Raw genomic sequence first — 14,262 nt, 5'->3', positions numbered from 1 at the left:
GAGAAGCGTGTTTATAGGTGGCAGTTTTGGAATTCTAATCCAAGGATGATGGACTCCAAAGTCACTTAGATTTAGAAATTCAAATAGAAACAAACATTTTAGGGTCTTTAGAGGACTAAGAAAACATTTTTAATCGAAGCCCAAAGTTCAAAAATATTGATTGACTAATGAGCTTCATAAAAAATGTGATACTTTTTCTGGGAAACCATAGGCACTACGGTAGTTGGTGCTACTTTCTGAGGGGTGACTGTGTGCAGGGACCTCATTTCTCTTATGCTGCACTGTTAGTTGTGGGCAGTTGCAAAAGCAGAACTCATAAGACCAAAATCCTGTATAGTATAAATCAAGTAATAATTTCCAAAGTGAGCCATTTGATTTACATAATTAAAATGGCCTTCTTTGAAAAAAATATATGTCCACATATATGCTATTCATCTTGCTTGAAACTTTATTTTTAGGTGAGAATGGCCTATTTTCACAACAGGGTACTAGTTTAAAAATGGAATCTAGAAGAACATTAATAATTATCTCTACCACGGAGAAATATAAATGAAGTTAATTGATTTAGTAGTGATTTTGGAATCACAGTGTCATTAAGAAATACAAGACCACCAGAGATGAAGATAACACAGATATTCAGAAACAATTCAAAACAACTTCATACAAAGCTAGAAACAAAAATTGGCCTAAATGGAGATTATAAATGGTGGGAAAGACAGGAGTTTACAACGAAAAACAGAGCATATTTTTCTTTAAATGCTTCATCAAGAGACTCAGTCAATTTAAATTCATATATATATAAAAACTCACTTCTTTCACAAGCACTATAATTATTAAGACACTATAAAATATAATATTAAGCTTCTGAGCATCTTTAAATTAGAAAAATACTCTATACAATAACAAAAACTACCCAAAAAAGAAATTAAGAAAATAATCCTATTTACAAGAGCACCAAAAAAGAATAAAATACTTAGGAATAAACCTAAGCAAGGAGGTGAAAGACTTGTACACTGAAAATTATAAAATGCTAATGAAAGAAATTAAAGTAGAAATAAACATATGGAAAGACATCAAGTGTCTATGAGTTGGAAGAATTCATTTTTTAAATGTCCATGCTACCCAAAGCAATCTCCAGATTCAATACAATCTCCATCAAAATTCCAATGGCATTTTTTATAGAAATAGAAAAACAATCCTAAAATTCATATGGAATCACAAAAAAAAACCAAAGAGCCAAAGCAATTTTTGAGCAAGAACAAAACTGGAAGCATCACACTTCCCGATTTTAAAATGTTACAAAGCCACAGTAATCAAAACAAGTATGGCACTGGCATTAAAAGCAGACATATGGACCAATGGAACAGAATACTAGAAACAAACCCACACATATATGGTGAATAGATCTTCAACAAAGGAGCCAAGAATACACAATGCAGAAAGGGTATTCTCTATAAAAAATGGTGCTCGGAAAACTGAATACCCACATGCAAAAGAATGAAATTGGGCCCTTATCTTACACCCTATATAAAAATCAACTCAAAACAAATCAAAGACTTAAATATAAGACCAGAAACCACAAAACTCCTAGAAGAAAACAGTGGGTAAGCTCCGTGCCATCGGTCTTGGCAATAATGTTTTTGGATGTGACACCACAAGCACAGGCAACAAAAACAAAAATAGACAAGCAGGGCGACATCAAACTAAAACCCTTCTGCCCAGCATAAGAAACAACACATGAACGATAACATACGAAATGGAAGAAAACATTTGCAAACCGTAAATCTGATAAAGGGTTAATATCCAAAATAAATAACTCCTAGAACTCAATAGCAACAACAACAACAAAAAAGGAACCTGATTAAAATGGGCAAAGGAACTGTACAGAGATTTCTCCAAAGAAGACAAACAAATGGCCAACAGGTATATGAAAAGGTGCTCACAATCCCTAATCGTGAGGGAAATCCAAGTCCAAATCACAATGAGATACCACTTCGAACTTGTTAGGATGACTATTATCGAAAAAATAATAATAATAACAAGTATTGGTGAGGATATGAAGAAAAGGGAACCATGCGCACTATTAGTGGGAACGTAAATTGGTACAGCCACTGTGGAAAACAGTATGGAGGTTTCCCCCAAAATTAAAAATAGAACTACCATCTGATCCAACAATCGCACTTCAGGTACACAGCCAAAGGAAATAACATCAGTATCTCAAGGAGATATCTGCACCCCCATGGTCACTGCAGCGTTATTGAGAGTAGCCAAGACATAGAAACAACATAAATGTCCATTGATGAATGCACGGAAAAAGAAAATATGATGGAATATTATTCAGCCTTTTAAAAAAAAAGGAAATCCTGACACAGCAATATGGATGAACCTAGAGGACATCACGCTAAATGAAACAAGCCGGCACAGGACAAATACTGCACGATACCACTTATAAGAGGATTCTAAAATAGTCAGATTCATTGAAACAGAGAGGAGAAATGTGTTTGCCAGGGGCTGGCAGGAGTGAGGAATGGGGTGGTATTAGCCAAAAAGTATGAAGTTGCAGTTATACAAAATGAGTAAATCCTACAGATCTACTGCACAGCATGGTGCCAACAGTTAATAACGCTGTTTGTATACTTAAAATGCTGAGAGAGTAGATCTTATGTTGTGCTCTTATCAAAATAATGATGATGATGATGATGATGATGATGACGACAACGCGACAATGATTAAGTGATGATGACGACGACGACGACGACGACGACGATGATTAATGAGGGTGGGAGGAAACTTTTGAAGGTGATAGATATGATTATGGCCTAGATTATGGTAATGGTTTCGCAGGTGTACACTCATCAAGTTGTATATGTCAAATATGTACAGCTTTTTGTATATCATCCATACCTCAATAAAATGTTTTAAAAAGTAAAAATAAAATGCATTTTAAAAAATAAAAATGTAAATCAATTAGAAAAATACACAATAATTTAATACTTTTATGGGAAATAGTTAGTATAATCTAAATGAAATATGCTAACCCGAACGAATGATATATTTCCTTATTGATGTAGCTAGAGAATTCAGAATCCACATCCTGAAGGCAACTTATATAATGGTTTTTCTAGAAACTTTATAGCAAATTTTCTAGAAAGAATAAAAAACACTTTAATCTCTAAGTGTATTAGTACTTCCAATCCTCACAGACAGTATTCTTTCAAAACTACACAAGGCAGGTTCAGATTAGGTGCAGATGTTGGTTTTCCCAGCAAGATTTTATATGTATTAGAAAAAAGAGCTCATGTTTTATAATTATTTTATCCACTACTGAGACCAGCAGAGTAAACACTTACTAGACGAGGTTGGTGACATAACCACAAGAGCTTACTGGTTATCAAAAGGTTTAACCTATTTCCCGTTTAGAAAAAAAAAGTACAGCTCACTGCTGGCGTTAATTCAATTTTACATAAACATGCTCTTTGAGGCTGAAGCAAATCTGACTGGCTTTCAATGTGAAAACAAAATATAAGAACTGGTCTTAGAGTTATTTGTAAACAGAGCTTGTCTCTAATCCTAAAGTAACAGAAATGTATACATAAATCAGATTCATCAGATGAATCTTTGGCTCACAACTATTTGAGAATGATGTTAACATGGAATGCTATGTTTCCTAGGATTTGACATTTTCAGTGATTGAGAATTACTATATTTTGTAAATACTAAAATCAGAATGCTATAAATAGAATGTTGTCATTTGTTTCCAAAGACAATCACTATACCAGAGCACTTTAAAATAATAAAAGCAAGATATTTCATGGTAAACTTTGGGGGTAACTCACGAGTTATCTTGGGGAAAACGCTGCAACCACAAGTGCCACTGGAGAGTATTCTCGGGGCCAACAGGAAATGGGTTAAAGATTTAAATATCCAAGTTCACCTTATAAAGTATAAGTGCTATAAATACAGGAGATCCAAGAAAGGGGGAAAATTTTTAATTTCCTAAGTGAACAACGGAGGATGGAAGGATATGATGAGTCTTGATCAAGCTTTGGAACTTAGACAAAGAAGATAAGAAACAATATTCTTTATAAGAGGGACAATGTATGGAAGGATAAAGATGCTTAAAGCATGTTCAGAAGACAAACGAAATAGGTATATCAAAAAAAAAAAAGAGAGAAGATTTGTGTTGGATTACAGAAGATTGCAAGTAAGTCAAGGCCACAGTAGGGAAGAATGATGAATTCTGATAGGTCAGTTTATTCATTCAACACTGTACGCGTCCAACATTGGTAGCTGCCAAAACTGTGAACAAAAGATATGCAATCCTTGACTTCATGGAGTTTTTTGTCTAGTAGGACACATAAACATTAATCGAATAAATCACACGACTAAGTGTATAAATACCAAGCTGAGGTCGGTCCCAGCAAGGAAAAGCACAGAGTACTGTGAAACGGATGACAGGGGGACTGGCTCAGTGGGGGGACAGGGCAAGGTTGCCCGCGGGAGGCCACATTGAGCTGAGCCAGCATTATCCAGACAAACGGAGCAACAGGATGTGGAAGGCGCTGCGAGGGGAGGAAATGGGTGTGTTCCAGGATCAAGGAGACAGAGCAGGAAGAAAAAGTGACCTCAGGCGAGGCTGGGGAGGTCCGCAGAGCCAGCTCTCCCCAGTTTGAAAGCCACACTAGAGATCGTGGCCTCTATTCTAAAAGCAATGGAAGGTTTTAAAGAGAAAGCAAGGTGATTGTGTTTGTGTGTTTCTCATTATTCTGTCAGCGATGAGAGATGGGTGGGAGACACCATTAGAAAGCGATTTGGGTGAGTGACAATGATTGTTTGGTTCCGGATGTCAATGAAAGAGAAAGAGCTGGATAGACGCCACCAACATTTAGGAGATAAGGTTGACATGACTAGATGATAGAGTAGACTTGAGAGTTCAAGCTAGGAGAGGTGCTAACGACAAAGAGCTCTCTGATCGCAGGGTCTGAGGGATGGTGGGGAGACTTCCTCGGGGAGGGAGGCCAGAGGAGAACTAGTCCAGTCTTAGACATATTGAGTTAAGGACCCTGGAAAACACCCAGGAGAATGTGTCAAGCAGGCAGTGAAATGCACAGATTTCAAGCCAGAGGACGGACTAAACCGGAAATAAAAGTTGATGAGGCATATTATACAGGAGGCTGTGAATGAGCCTGCCTGGGAAGAGAATCTGGAGTGAAGAAACGAGGCTGCCTTGCCCCGCACCATGCCTGGCTCAAAAAACGCCATGAAGCTCAATAAGTATGTTCTGAATAAATGAACAAACAGATGCCTGCACGAAGGTCAGGGACTTGCTAGGAACGGAGGACACAGAAATGAAAGCTCCCCTGTCCGCCATGTAATCTTGGCTGGGGTTGATGTGATGAGATTTAAGAGTGGTGCTTATTTGTGAGAAATTAACAGAGGAAGGATCAATAAGACCTTTGTCGTGTGAGAGAAGGCACGACTGCAATGGGGACTTGGCAGGAAAGGCTCCATATTTAAATTAAATCATCTTAATTATGGTATATTACAGTGTTTGTCATCTGCAATTGTTATTTTGGTTGTTAATAATATCTCACATAATATTTTGCAAAGTATTTGCATACTAATTACCATATTTCATAGTAAACTTTAACATAGTTCTTAAGTACTGTCATTTTGTGCTCTGCATTTATATCCTACTTCAAGGAATTTTAAAGTTTTACCTTTAGTTGTATTTACATTTTAACAGGACTTAAATTTTTAATCACTGGCCTTTTCTCAAACCTTAGAAAACAAAAGAGAAAACTATACATCGGCACTTCATATGTCTTTAAATAATCTGTGTTTAATTAAAAATATTATTGAAAAATATTATTGTCAATAGGAGTATGCCGAGATCAAAACTTCCCCAGTGGATAAGAGTTTGTTTAATATATAGAGAAATCTAGGTTCTAGGCCCAATCATTGATGCTTCTGTCTGCTTGCACCTCTGACAACTCCCTCCAGCTTCACTATCCCCAGTTCCTCCATTTGTAAAAGGCAGGGGACAGGTCGATTGGCAGTTCTGTCACTGGATACCACGGAACTGAAGAGCCAGTGTGGGAGGCAGGAGTGGGGTGTCTCCCCTCCACTTTTCACTGTCTGCTTTCTCTATTATGGCTACCTGCAAGGTTTTACTGGGAAATAAAACTCTTCCAAATTATTATTAAAATATAACAGATAAAAAGTTTGAAATCCACCATCCTTGAATCGGAGTTCCCCTGAGGTTCTGATATGATAGGTCAGAGGTGGCACCTAAGTATCTCTATCACTTAAAATATGCACAGGTGATTTCTCACCAAAAGCTGAAAAAAAAACAAACATAAACTAAATGAATGATCTTTAACGTCTCCATTACTACTTTTATGTTCAATTTCATTTAGAGTAAGAGAAGCATCGATGTTCCGTAAGACGGAAGAACAGAGAGAAGCAGAAATAGCAAGGACCCTAGTCAGAACCCTCTGGTTGACATTCTTTTTCAAGGACAGACATCATCAGAGGATTGCTGGAAAATGATTTCCAATTTGATTTCCAACACTGCAGCCACAAGGAGGAAATGTCCAAGACGCATTTCCTCAGCTTAAAATACTATTAGGCTGACTAACCCACTTAAAAAAAAAGAACACAAATGCTATCGAAATAAAAAGCTCCGTGGCTTCCTGTGACATTCCAGAACGTGCCTGGGAATCCAACTGTGACAAAGTCTCGGCAGCGACATTGTATATTAATCCAAGGGGTACAGACTAAAGATCTTACTCTCTGATAACCATGCCCTGGGAAAAATCAGCTACCAAATAAGAAAGACTACCACCTTGCAAAAATCCTCAAGCTTTGGACAAAGTGACTTTGGGCTCAATTCAGTACAGACACAGCAAACAGCACGGAACATAAACAAACACACACTGTAAACCTGAAACTCTGACACAAAAATTTCCAGTGCACTAACCAGCAACTAAGGCGTCCTTCGGCCATCGGCTGAACCAGTCAATAGTGCATCCTGAAACCAGGGCAGGGAACTTCAAAGCTCGATTTCGAAATTTCTCCCCCACCGGTGAAAAGCAGAGCACGGTGTGAAGGTTCTGTCGGACCCGACTCATGAAGTAGTCGTACAGGTTCTCATTGGTTGGGGGGCGCCTGGGGTGTTCTTTTTTCATGACTGAGATGAGGTCACTAGTAATTTCATCAATTTCATCACGAGCAAATAGGTTGGAAACCTGAAAAAGAAGCGCAGGCATTCAAATTCAGCACAGGCATATGGAAACAGATGGAAACAGATAGCTCCATATTTATATTGTCTTTCCTCCATCTGTGTCTTAAAGTCACCTTTGGAAAACTAACCAAAAGTCTTCAAGATGAAATGCACCACGTTTTAAAATACACCAAAAAAAGTATTTAAAAAATATAAAACAAAAAAATAAAATAAAATACACAAACGATTCTATAATTAACTGCAAAATAGTAGCCTCTCTCTTCTGCTTTCTCGTTTTTCACGTGGAGCATTCACTGACATTTTAAATGCATTTTGACTGGGAATTTTATTCTTCAAAAACCCGACAGAAAAAGCCATTCTTCAGACTGATCACCTAATCCTCGATAACAGCACTGATTCAAATCTCTAATGCAAGGAAATACAGACAGCTCCAGAGTTAGGACTCCGAAGAGACAAAACACATGAAGAATAAATGAGATCCTACCTCACCCGATGATAAAACGTTATTCATATATTCCAAAAACGACTCATCCTTAATCTCATTGTCCGTGAAAATAAAAGTGATCCCTTGGCCTTGCTGACCGGCCGTTCTATACAAAATTTTCAGGTCCTCCATCAGATTTGTTGCATTGTAAGATCTAAAGAGATATTGTCATTGTGCCATTAGCTAAACTATTTTGATGGGAAGGAAGGGTCCTTAAAACAATGCTTTATGCCACTTGGTGAATCAAAAAAAAAATGCTGATATTGTTCCACGATAAGTATTTCATCGTGTGTGAATGATACTGGTTCAATATATTTACTTGCAAAGGTGAAATTGATTTTTAAAAATTTCTTTCAGTTTCTAATAGCTATGCCTTTGGGAGTAATAGAGGTGCACATCTCAGCAAACTTTTGAGTACTTTGCTGTTTACTGAAGTCAAGAACTTTTTTTTATTGAGGTATAATCGACATTACAACATTACATTAGTTTCAGGTGTACAACATAATTCGATATTTGTATGTAATGCAAAGTGATCACCACAACAAGACTAGTCAATATCAAGTCAAGTAACATTATATTTACTTGCAAAGATGAAATTGATTTTCAAAACTCCACATTTTATGAAACATTACAATTAATTTTTTTTATACACACACACAACAAAAATCCAGAATGAAAAGAAAACCTGAAACAAAACTACTATGTTTACCACAACTAAATGTCATCTGAGTGTATTTATGTTGTGCATGTGACTGTTGAAAATGATTATAGAAAAGTCTAATTAGAAGATTTACTAGGCACCATCAGCAATGGTATTTTAGAAGATAGCTCATAAATTAAACTCAATCATTTTAAGCCATTATATGGGGTGAGGGAGATGTCTTATATGAAATGGTACCTTCCTCATCCCCCAACACAATTATTTTCATTACATCTTTGGATCCCACATGAAAGGGTTTGCTAAGCAATCAGCACACTGTAGTAGACTAGCTATAAACATTATGAAGTATCCCAGCCTAAACCTTCTTTCACTGTTAAAAGCAATACTTTGGTGGAAAGCAGCTTGCAATCATGAAACGTGAGAGAAGTCCCAGTATAAAGTAGCCCATTACTGCCAAAAGTGAAAATAAAGATATTCCCGTCCTGGACACTCAAACTTACTAAACTATTATTTGAATTTTGTGTCATTAAATAAACTCAGAGTTCAGAGTATAAGAACAAATGGCCTTCTGATTTAAAAAAAAAAAAATACTAAATATTTAACTTCTATGCTCTGTGCTTTTTCAACATCAACAACCCAAACTCTAGAACCAAAAGTACCACTATCACGCATCGATATTTTAAGAAGACTTCTAGAGAATTGAGATCTAAGAGATCAGAAAAGAATTTCAATGACACAGTCCCTCTAACAAAAAAAAAGCGGGGAGGAGGAAATATCTCATTTCAGTTTCTCGTGATATGGGAAAACTTTCAGCCCAGCCCTTGGATCAAGAGGGTCAAATAATATGGCCGGAGTCACATGCACAACAAAGAGCTGTGTGCTCCCCAAATGTGAGGCTCTTACTTCCTGAGTCTGTGCAAAGGCTTAGCAGTAGGATGGGTTTTTGAAGGCTCTGAGAAGACAAGAAGGCCTTGACCTCCCTTTTTATCAGTAATGGAGCATCTCCAGTATGACATGTAGAGGAAACAATTTATCAGAGAGAGAAGAGTCATAAGATATTTTCACTGAGACTGTGTGATGCAGTGAAAGTCAAGCCGGACCAGAACCAGAGATACTGTGGTCAACTGCGAGGTCGATTTGGGATTTCAGATGGGTGACGGCCTCTCTGAGGCTCAGCTAGAAGACAGGCTCACGTTACATGCGCTGCTAATTCACAAAGTCCTTTTAAAGATTAAATTAGTTTGTGCTTGTAAAAGTGCTTTGAGAACTATAGGGTGTTATACAAATATTAGGGAAAAGAGTCTCAGAGCCCAGTCTTTTTCTTGTCCAGGTTATTTTTTTATCTAACTTTGCTTTTATTTGCAAACTAGAAAAATTATATACAAGGTAATTAGAATTATTTCTCTCATCTTAATATTTGAAAATAATAGCAAGTTTTTAGATTTATTCTCCGAGCAGAACTCTATAATTCAGACCAAATAAAAACTTGAATATCTGGCTCTCCAAACCCAATGTTTAATCATTTTCAACCTTTCTCCTAGCAGGAATCTATGAATCTCCATCAATGAGACATGTCAGCTGAAGGTTTTTCCATAAGGTGCCATGCCACAGCTCTTGATCAATGCCCGACAGGAAAGACTTCCTGCTCCCACATCTAGAAATCAACCTCTAATAATTTTCAACCCAACTAAACTTCCTGAACTGGTCTCCTGCTTCTCATCTTATCTTGAAATCCCGAAATTCTGTGAAGCATCTCTAAATCATCGCTGCTAATCTCTTCATGTCGACTTTTCTCTTTGTTAATTCTCCCTGCGTGACACATATACATCTGAGGACAACCCTCCTGGGGTCCCCTATCTTAATGCAGCGCTGTTGATCTAGTTTCCCAAGCCAGAACCAGGATGGATCAAGTCCGAAAGCTCAACTTCCTAACGATCCCTTGAACTTGAACCTGTCTTATTTTCTCCATTCTTACCACTACCACTCATGACATCATCTTCTCTTGCCTAGATCCCTGAGACAGCCTTATAAATAGTCTAGTCTGGATCCTTCCATCCATTTTCTGTACGTACAAATCCAACATACCTTCCATAGCAGTGCCTCGCTGATGGTTTCCTACTGCTCTGAGATGAAGTCCAAATTCCGACAACACCTTCGAAGGCCTCTATTTCTCCTCCTTTCCCACTCCTACCTTGTGCTGTACACCCACCCATATTTCACTTCTTCCAGTGCCTCAGACAGGACTTTGCATGTGCTGATTCTTTTGCCTGGAACATTCTTTACCATTCCTCCTCTCTGAGATAATTTCTACTCACATTCAGGTCTCAGTTGAAACATCTCTCCCTCCAGGAAGCCTTTTATAATCATCTGCTAGACGAGGTTAGAAGTATCTCCCTCATGTTTCAACAGAATCTGGTCTGCATTTATTTCCTTACAGCACCTACATATCATACCTAATTGAACGACTTGCTCAGTTGTCTGTCCACCTTGGGTTACTGCAAACTCCGTGGTGACACAGGACAGGTTTACCTTGCTTTCCACCTACTCCCCAGCACCTAGCCGGTGCCTGACACATTAGTTGATGTGTTCAATTAAAAATTTTAAGTATATGAATGAGTAAATCCATATAAACTTTTCATGGTTTCCCAGTTTATTAACATCCTTGAAATCTGAATTAACATTTTGTAGGATAAATTTCTTCTGAAGTGCACCAAAGGAATATCATGATAACATAAAAACAAGAAGACAGCTATTCACTGCAATGAGAGACCAAAATGTTTCAAAAGCAAATTATTAATGCGAAATTTTCATGATCTGTGACGGATGTTGAAAGGAGAAGATGATAAGTCAACATTCAAGAAGAAACACTGTCGTGATTTTTCATGTATAAGAAAAATGCATTTTAACTTCAGGTGGCCTCTGAGAACCTTTTATCAAAATCCATTTCGGGTTAAGTAAAGTGAAATCTTGTTACCTTGTCAGAGCGATCTGGAAGGAAGCATAGCCGGCAATGAACGAAGCCAGCCTCGTCAGGCTCTGCTTTCCCGATCCGCCCACCCCAACCAGGAGGACATTCCCCCGGGGGGTGCGAATGACACGCGAGATCTAGAATGCGAAACAGAAACAGCATATGTCGTTCAACATGTACATGTTCTGTTTTTTCTTATTTATTCTGTATAAGCATTTGGGAAAATGTAGGGTTCTCAGGCCCTGGATGGAGAGACATCCTGGCTGGAAGGATGAGGACCGTTCTGAAACTGAATGGCGTTTGGTAAGCATCGGGCAGAGTGGGGAATGTGCGGGGCTTTTAGGAAACTAGGAGGCCAGTACAGAAAAGTCAGCAGACAGCCCAGACTGTGGCTTGCTCTGGGTTTTCGAGAAGAGAAAGAAAGGGGACTTGAAGGCATCTTTTTAGTCTGCCCTCCCGAAGGCAGTAGAATAGGAAAGAGAACAGAAATTTCAAAATAACATGTGTCCTTGTGAATCCACAGTTGATTACAATACCCTCCACGTTTGAAAAGTGAGTTTAAATTGAAGAGAAGAAAATTCCGCAACTATGGCATAGATATAAGATTTCTTTTTGAAGAAAATAAGCATAAACACCCTCCTATTATTTGGCCAAGACAGTTACACCTAAGGCAATCACCAAGAAGTGATTATGGGTGGACCAGAAGTCCCCTCGAGGCCAGCCAGCAGCCTCCTTGTGATAGATGTCCATGTTCCTTTGGCTTTTACTGGTATTGAACAAGCTACTTACAGGCCTCCAACCCCACCTAGAGGGGAGTCACTGCAGAATTCTCTCTGATGCATTCTTCAGCTCATGTGATAACTATCTTGCAAGTTTGGCCTGGGGGGCTGCTGTAATGGCTGCTTCCCTCTGGATTAATGACAGAGAGTAGGAGGGGGGCTGAGAAGGGGACACTTCTCTGAGGCTAGGGAAGCTTCCTGGGGTAACCCGGCTCTGCCAAGGGATAGTTAAACAGCCTTCTCAGGATTCCCTCCACGGCAGAGCTGCACCCTAGTCCTGTTGGGACCACTCCTGGCGCTTGAATTATTTCCCCCACTTTAGAGACCCAGGAAATGGAAACCATCTTCCTATCTCTGTTGAGGACCTAAGAATTGTGGGGTAGGGAGGTAAGCCTTTTTGTGAGCCTCCCACTCATTCTTTCCAGGTGATTCTCTCCAAAGTTGTTGTAGGCAGGGAAAAAATAATACTGGAAAGAATTCTTAGTATTTCACCAATGTCGATTCATGTATTCTTGCCCTGGTATTACTTCAGGAGGCACAGATAATGCAAGTAACAAGCAACTGCAAGCCATGACAGGACCTTCTGTGTCTCTTTGGTTATCATTTTTCAAAACATATGGCTTTTGTTATAATCGTTTCCTTTGGTCGATGCCGGTAACTATATAAAGGATTTAAATAATTGTTATTGATTAGGAATTGGGACCCTTCATCCCAACATCTTCTCCTGCAACTGGGTCTGGGTCTTATTAAATTTTTTAATTCCCAGTTTCTAGCACATGGTAAACCTTTAAAATGTATCTGACAACTGAACATATAGATGAACACACGAAAAGATTGCTTTAAAAGCAGACTCAAAAAACTCACAATCTAGTTAAAAACAGAAATTATGAGAGAAAGAAACCGCAATCAAGTGAGACCTTCAAATGGGGCTGTTTTGTCCTTTTATGTATGAACTGTGAGACAGATACTCATTTTTTAATTGCTTTAGCAAATATTTAAAAAATTGACAATGTCCGCCTTGCCCTGCAGGCACTTACGCTCTCGCAGGAGAGAGAGAGAGACCTGTAAATGGGAAGGTGGTGACGTGGCACAGTGAACCTGGGGACAGACCGGAACGATGACGACAAAGGGACAGAACGCCAAGGAAACAACGCTGCCTGGTCCTGGTGGAGGCAAGCCTTAGGTGTGGACTTGGAATTTGATCTGGATCTTGAAAAATGACTACAAGTTCAGCATACGGAGAAGGTGGCATGCCGGCCAGGAGTTGGGCTAAATTTTAAGAATCGGGAATGTGATGCACAAAGTCTCAGAGTCTGCACATGCCCACAGCTATTTCCAGCTGGATACTGGGTACAGAAATATTGGGAGATGAGACAGCAAAGGACTGTTTAGGGCCGTATTGGGGACTCGGTTCCATCCCAGGCATCTAGAGTGTGCCAGGTTCGGTGGTCCTCCAGCCCATAAATGCTGAGGTGAATGGATTGCGTGCTCACCCTCACAGAGCTTACAAATACACAAACAGACCATTGTACGCGGCATGACACTGCTGGGAATGCCACCTCGGTGACATGCCCTGGAATTGGTGTGTGTTTCCTGGTAAGCAGTTGATTTTTCTAGACTATACGCCAAGCAGAGCATGACCCCTGGCAGGCTAGGCCGCTAGGCAGAGCCCAGACCGTGAAAACCTTACACGCCGCGGCCTGGACTTCAACCAAAGGGGCAAAAGAGGTGTCATAGAAAGATAGTCTCTGTTTTAAAAGCAATTCTTACTTTAATTATGAAAGGAGCTAAGAGATACACTCGGTCTCATATCGCACCCTGTTTTGCTGCGATTTTCATCTTCAATCCCGTCTCCTGGCTTCCGTCATTTCCTATGACCAGGTCACATGTCTCAAGGTCACACCCACAGGACACAGAGATTGGATGTACTGTGCACAGAAAGTGGGAGTGTAGGACAGGGCATCAGCCCAGAAGATCATGAGGAATGAAGAGCATCTTAGCTCAGAAAGTCCACTCATGATTCTTTGGCCAAGTCCAGAGCAGACACGTTAGAGGCTGAGAGTGAGGGAAAACGCAGCCAAGGACCCTGTGCTATGTCAGCCAGGCCTCGACTGCCATGCCCCA

General features: G+C 39.3%; 1 protein-coding gene across 1 annotated transcript in view; it reads right to left on the bottom strand.

Moving 5' to 3' along the window:
- DNAH5 (dynein axonemal heavy chain 5) overlaps positions 1-14,262 on the bottom strand; it is a 249,328-nt gene that overhangs the window by 61,425 nt on the left and 173,641 nt on the right. Inside the window, exons 57-59 of the mRNA XM_025043546.1 lie at positions 11,366-11,496; positions 7,731-7,884; positions 6,983-7,250 (exon numbers count right to left, since the gene is read on the bottom strand). Of these exons, the coding sequence (XP_024899314.1) occupies positions 6,983-7,250; positions 7,731-7,884; positions 11,366-11,496 (553 nt within the window). The remainder of the gene's footprint in view (positions 1-6,982; positions 7,251-7,730; positions 7,885-11,365; positions 11,497-14,262) is intronic.

The sequence above is a fragment of the Pteropus alecto genome, unplaced genomic scaffold, assembly GCF_000325575.1.
Source record: "Pteropus alecto unplaced genomic scaffold, ASM32557v1 scaffold152, whole genome shotgun sequence".
Taxonomy (NCBI): domain Eukaryota; kingdom Metazoa; phylum Chordata; class Mammalia; order Chiroptera; family Pteropodidae; genus Pteropus; species Pteropus alecto.
The sequence above is the reverse complement of the archived record's forward strand: the minus strand, read 5'-3'. Positions and strand labels throughout refer to the sequence as shown.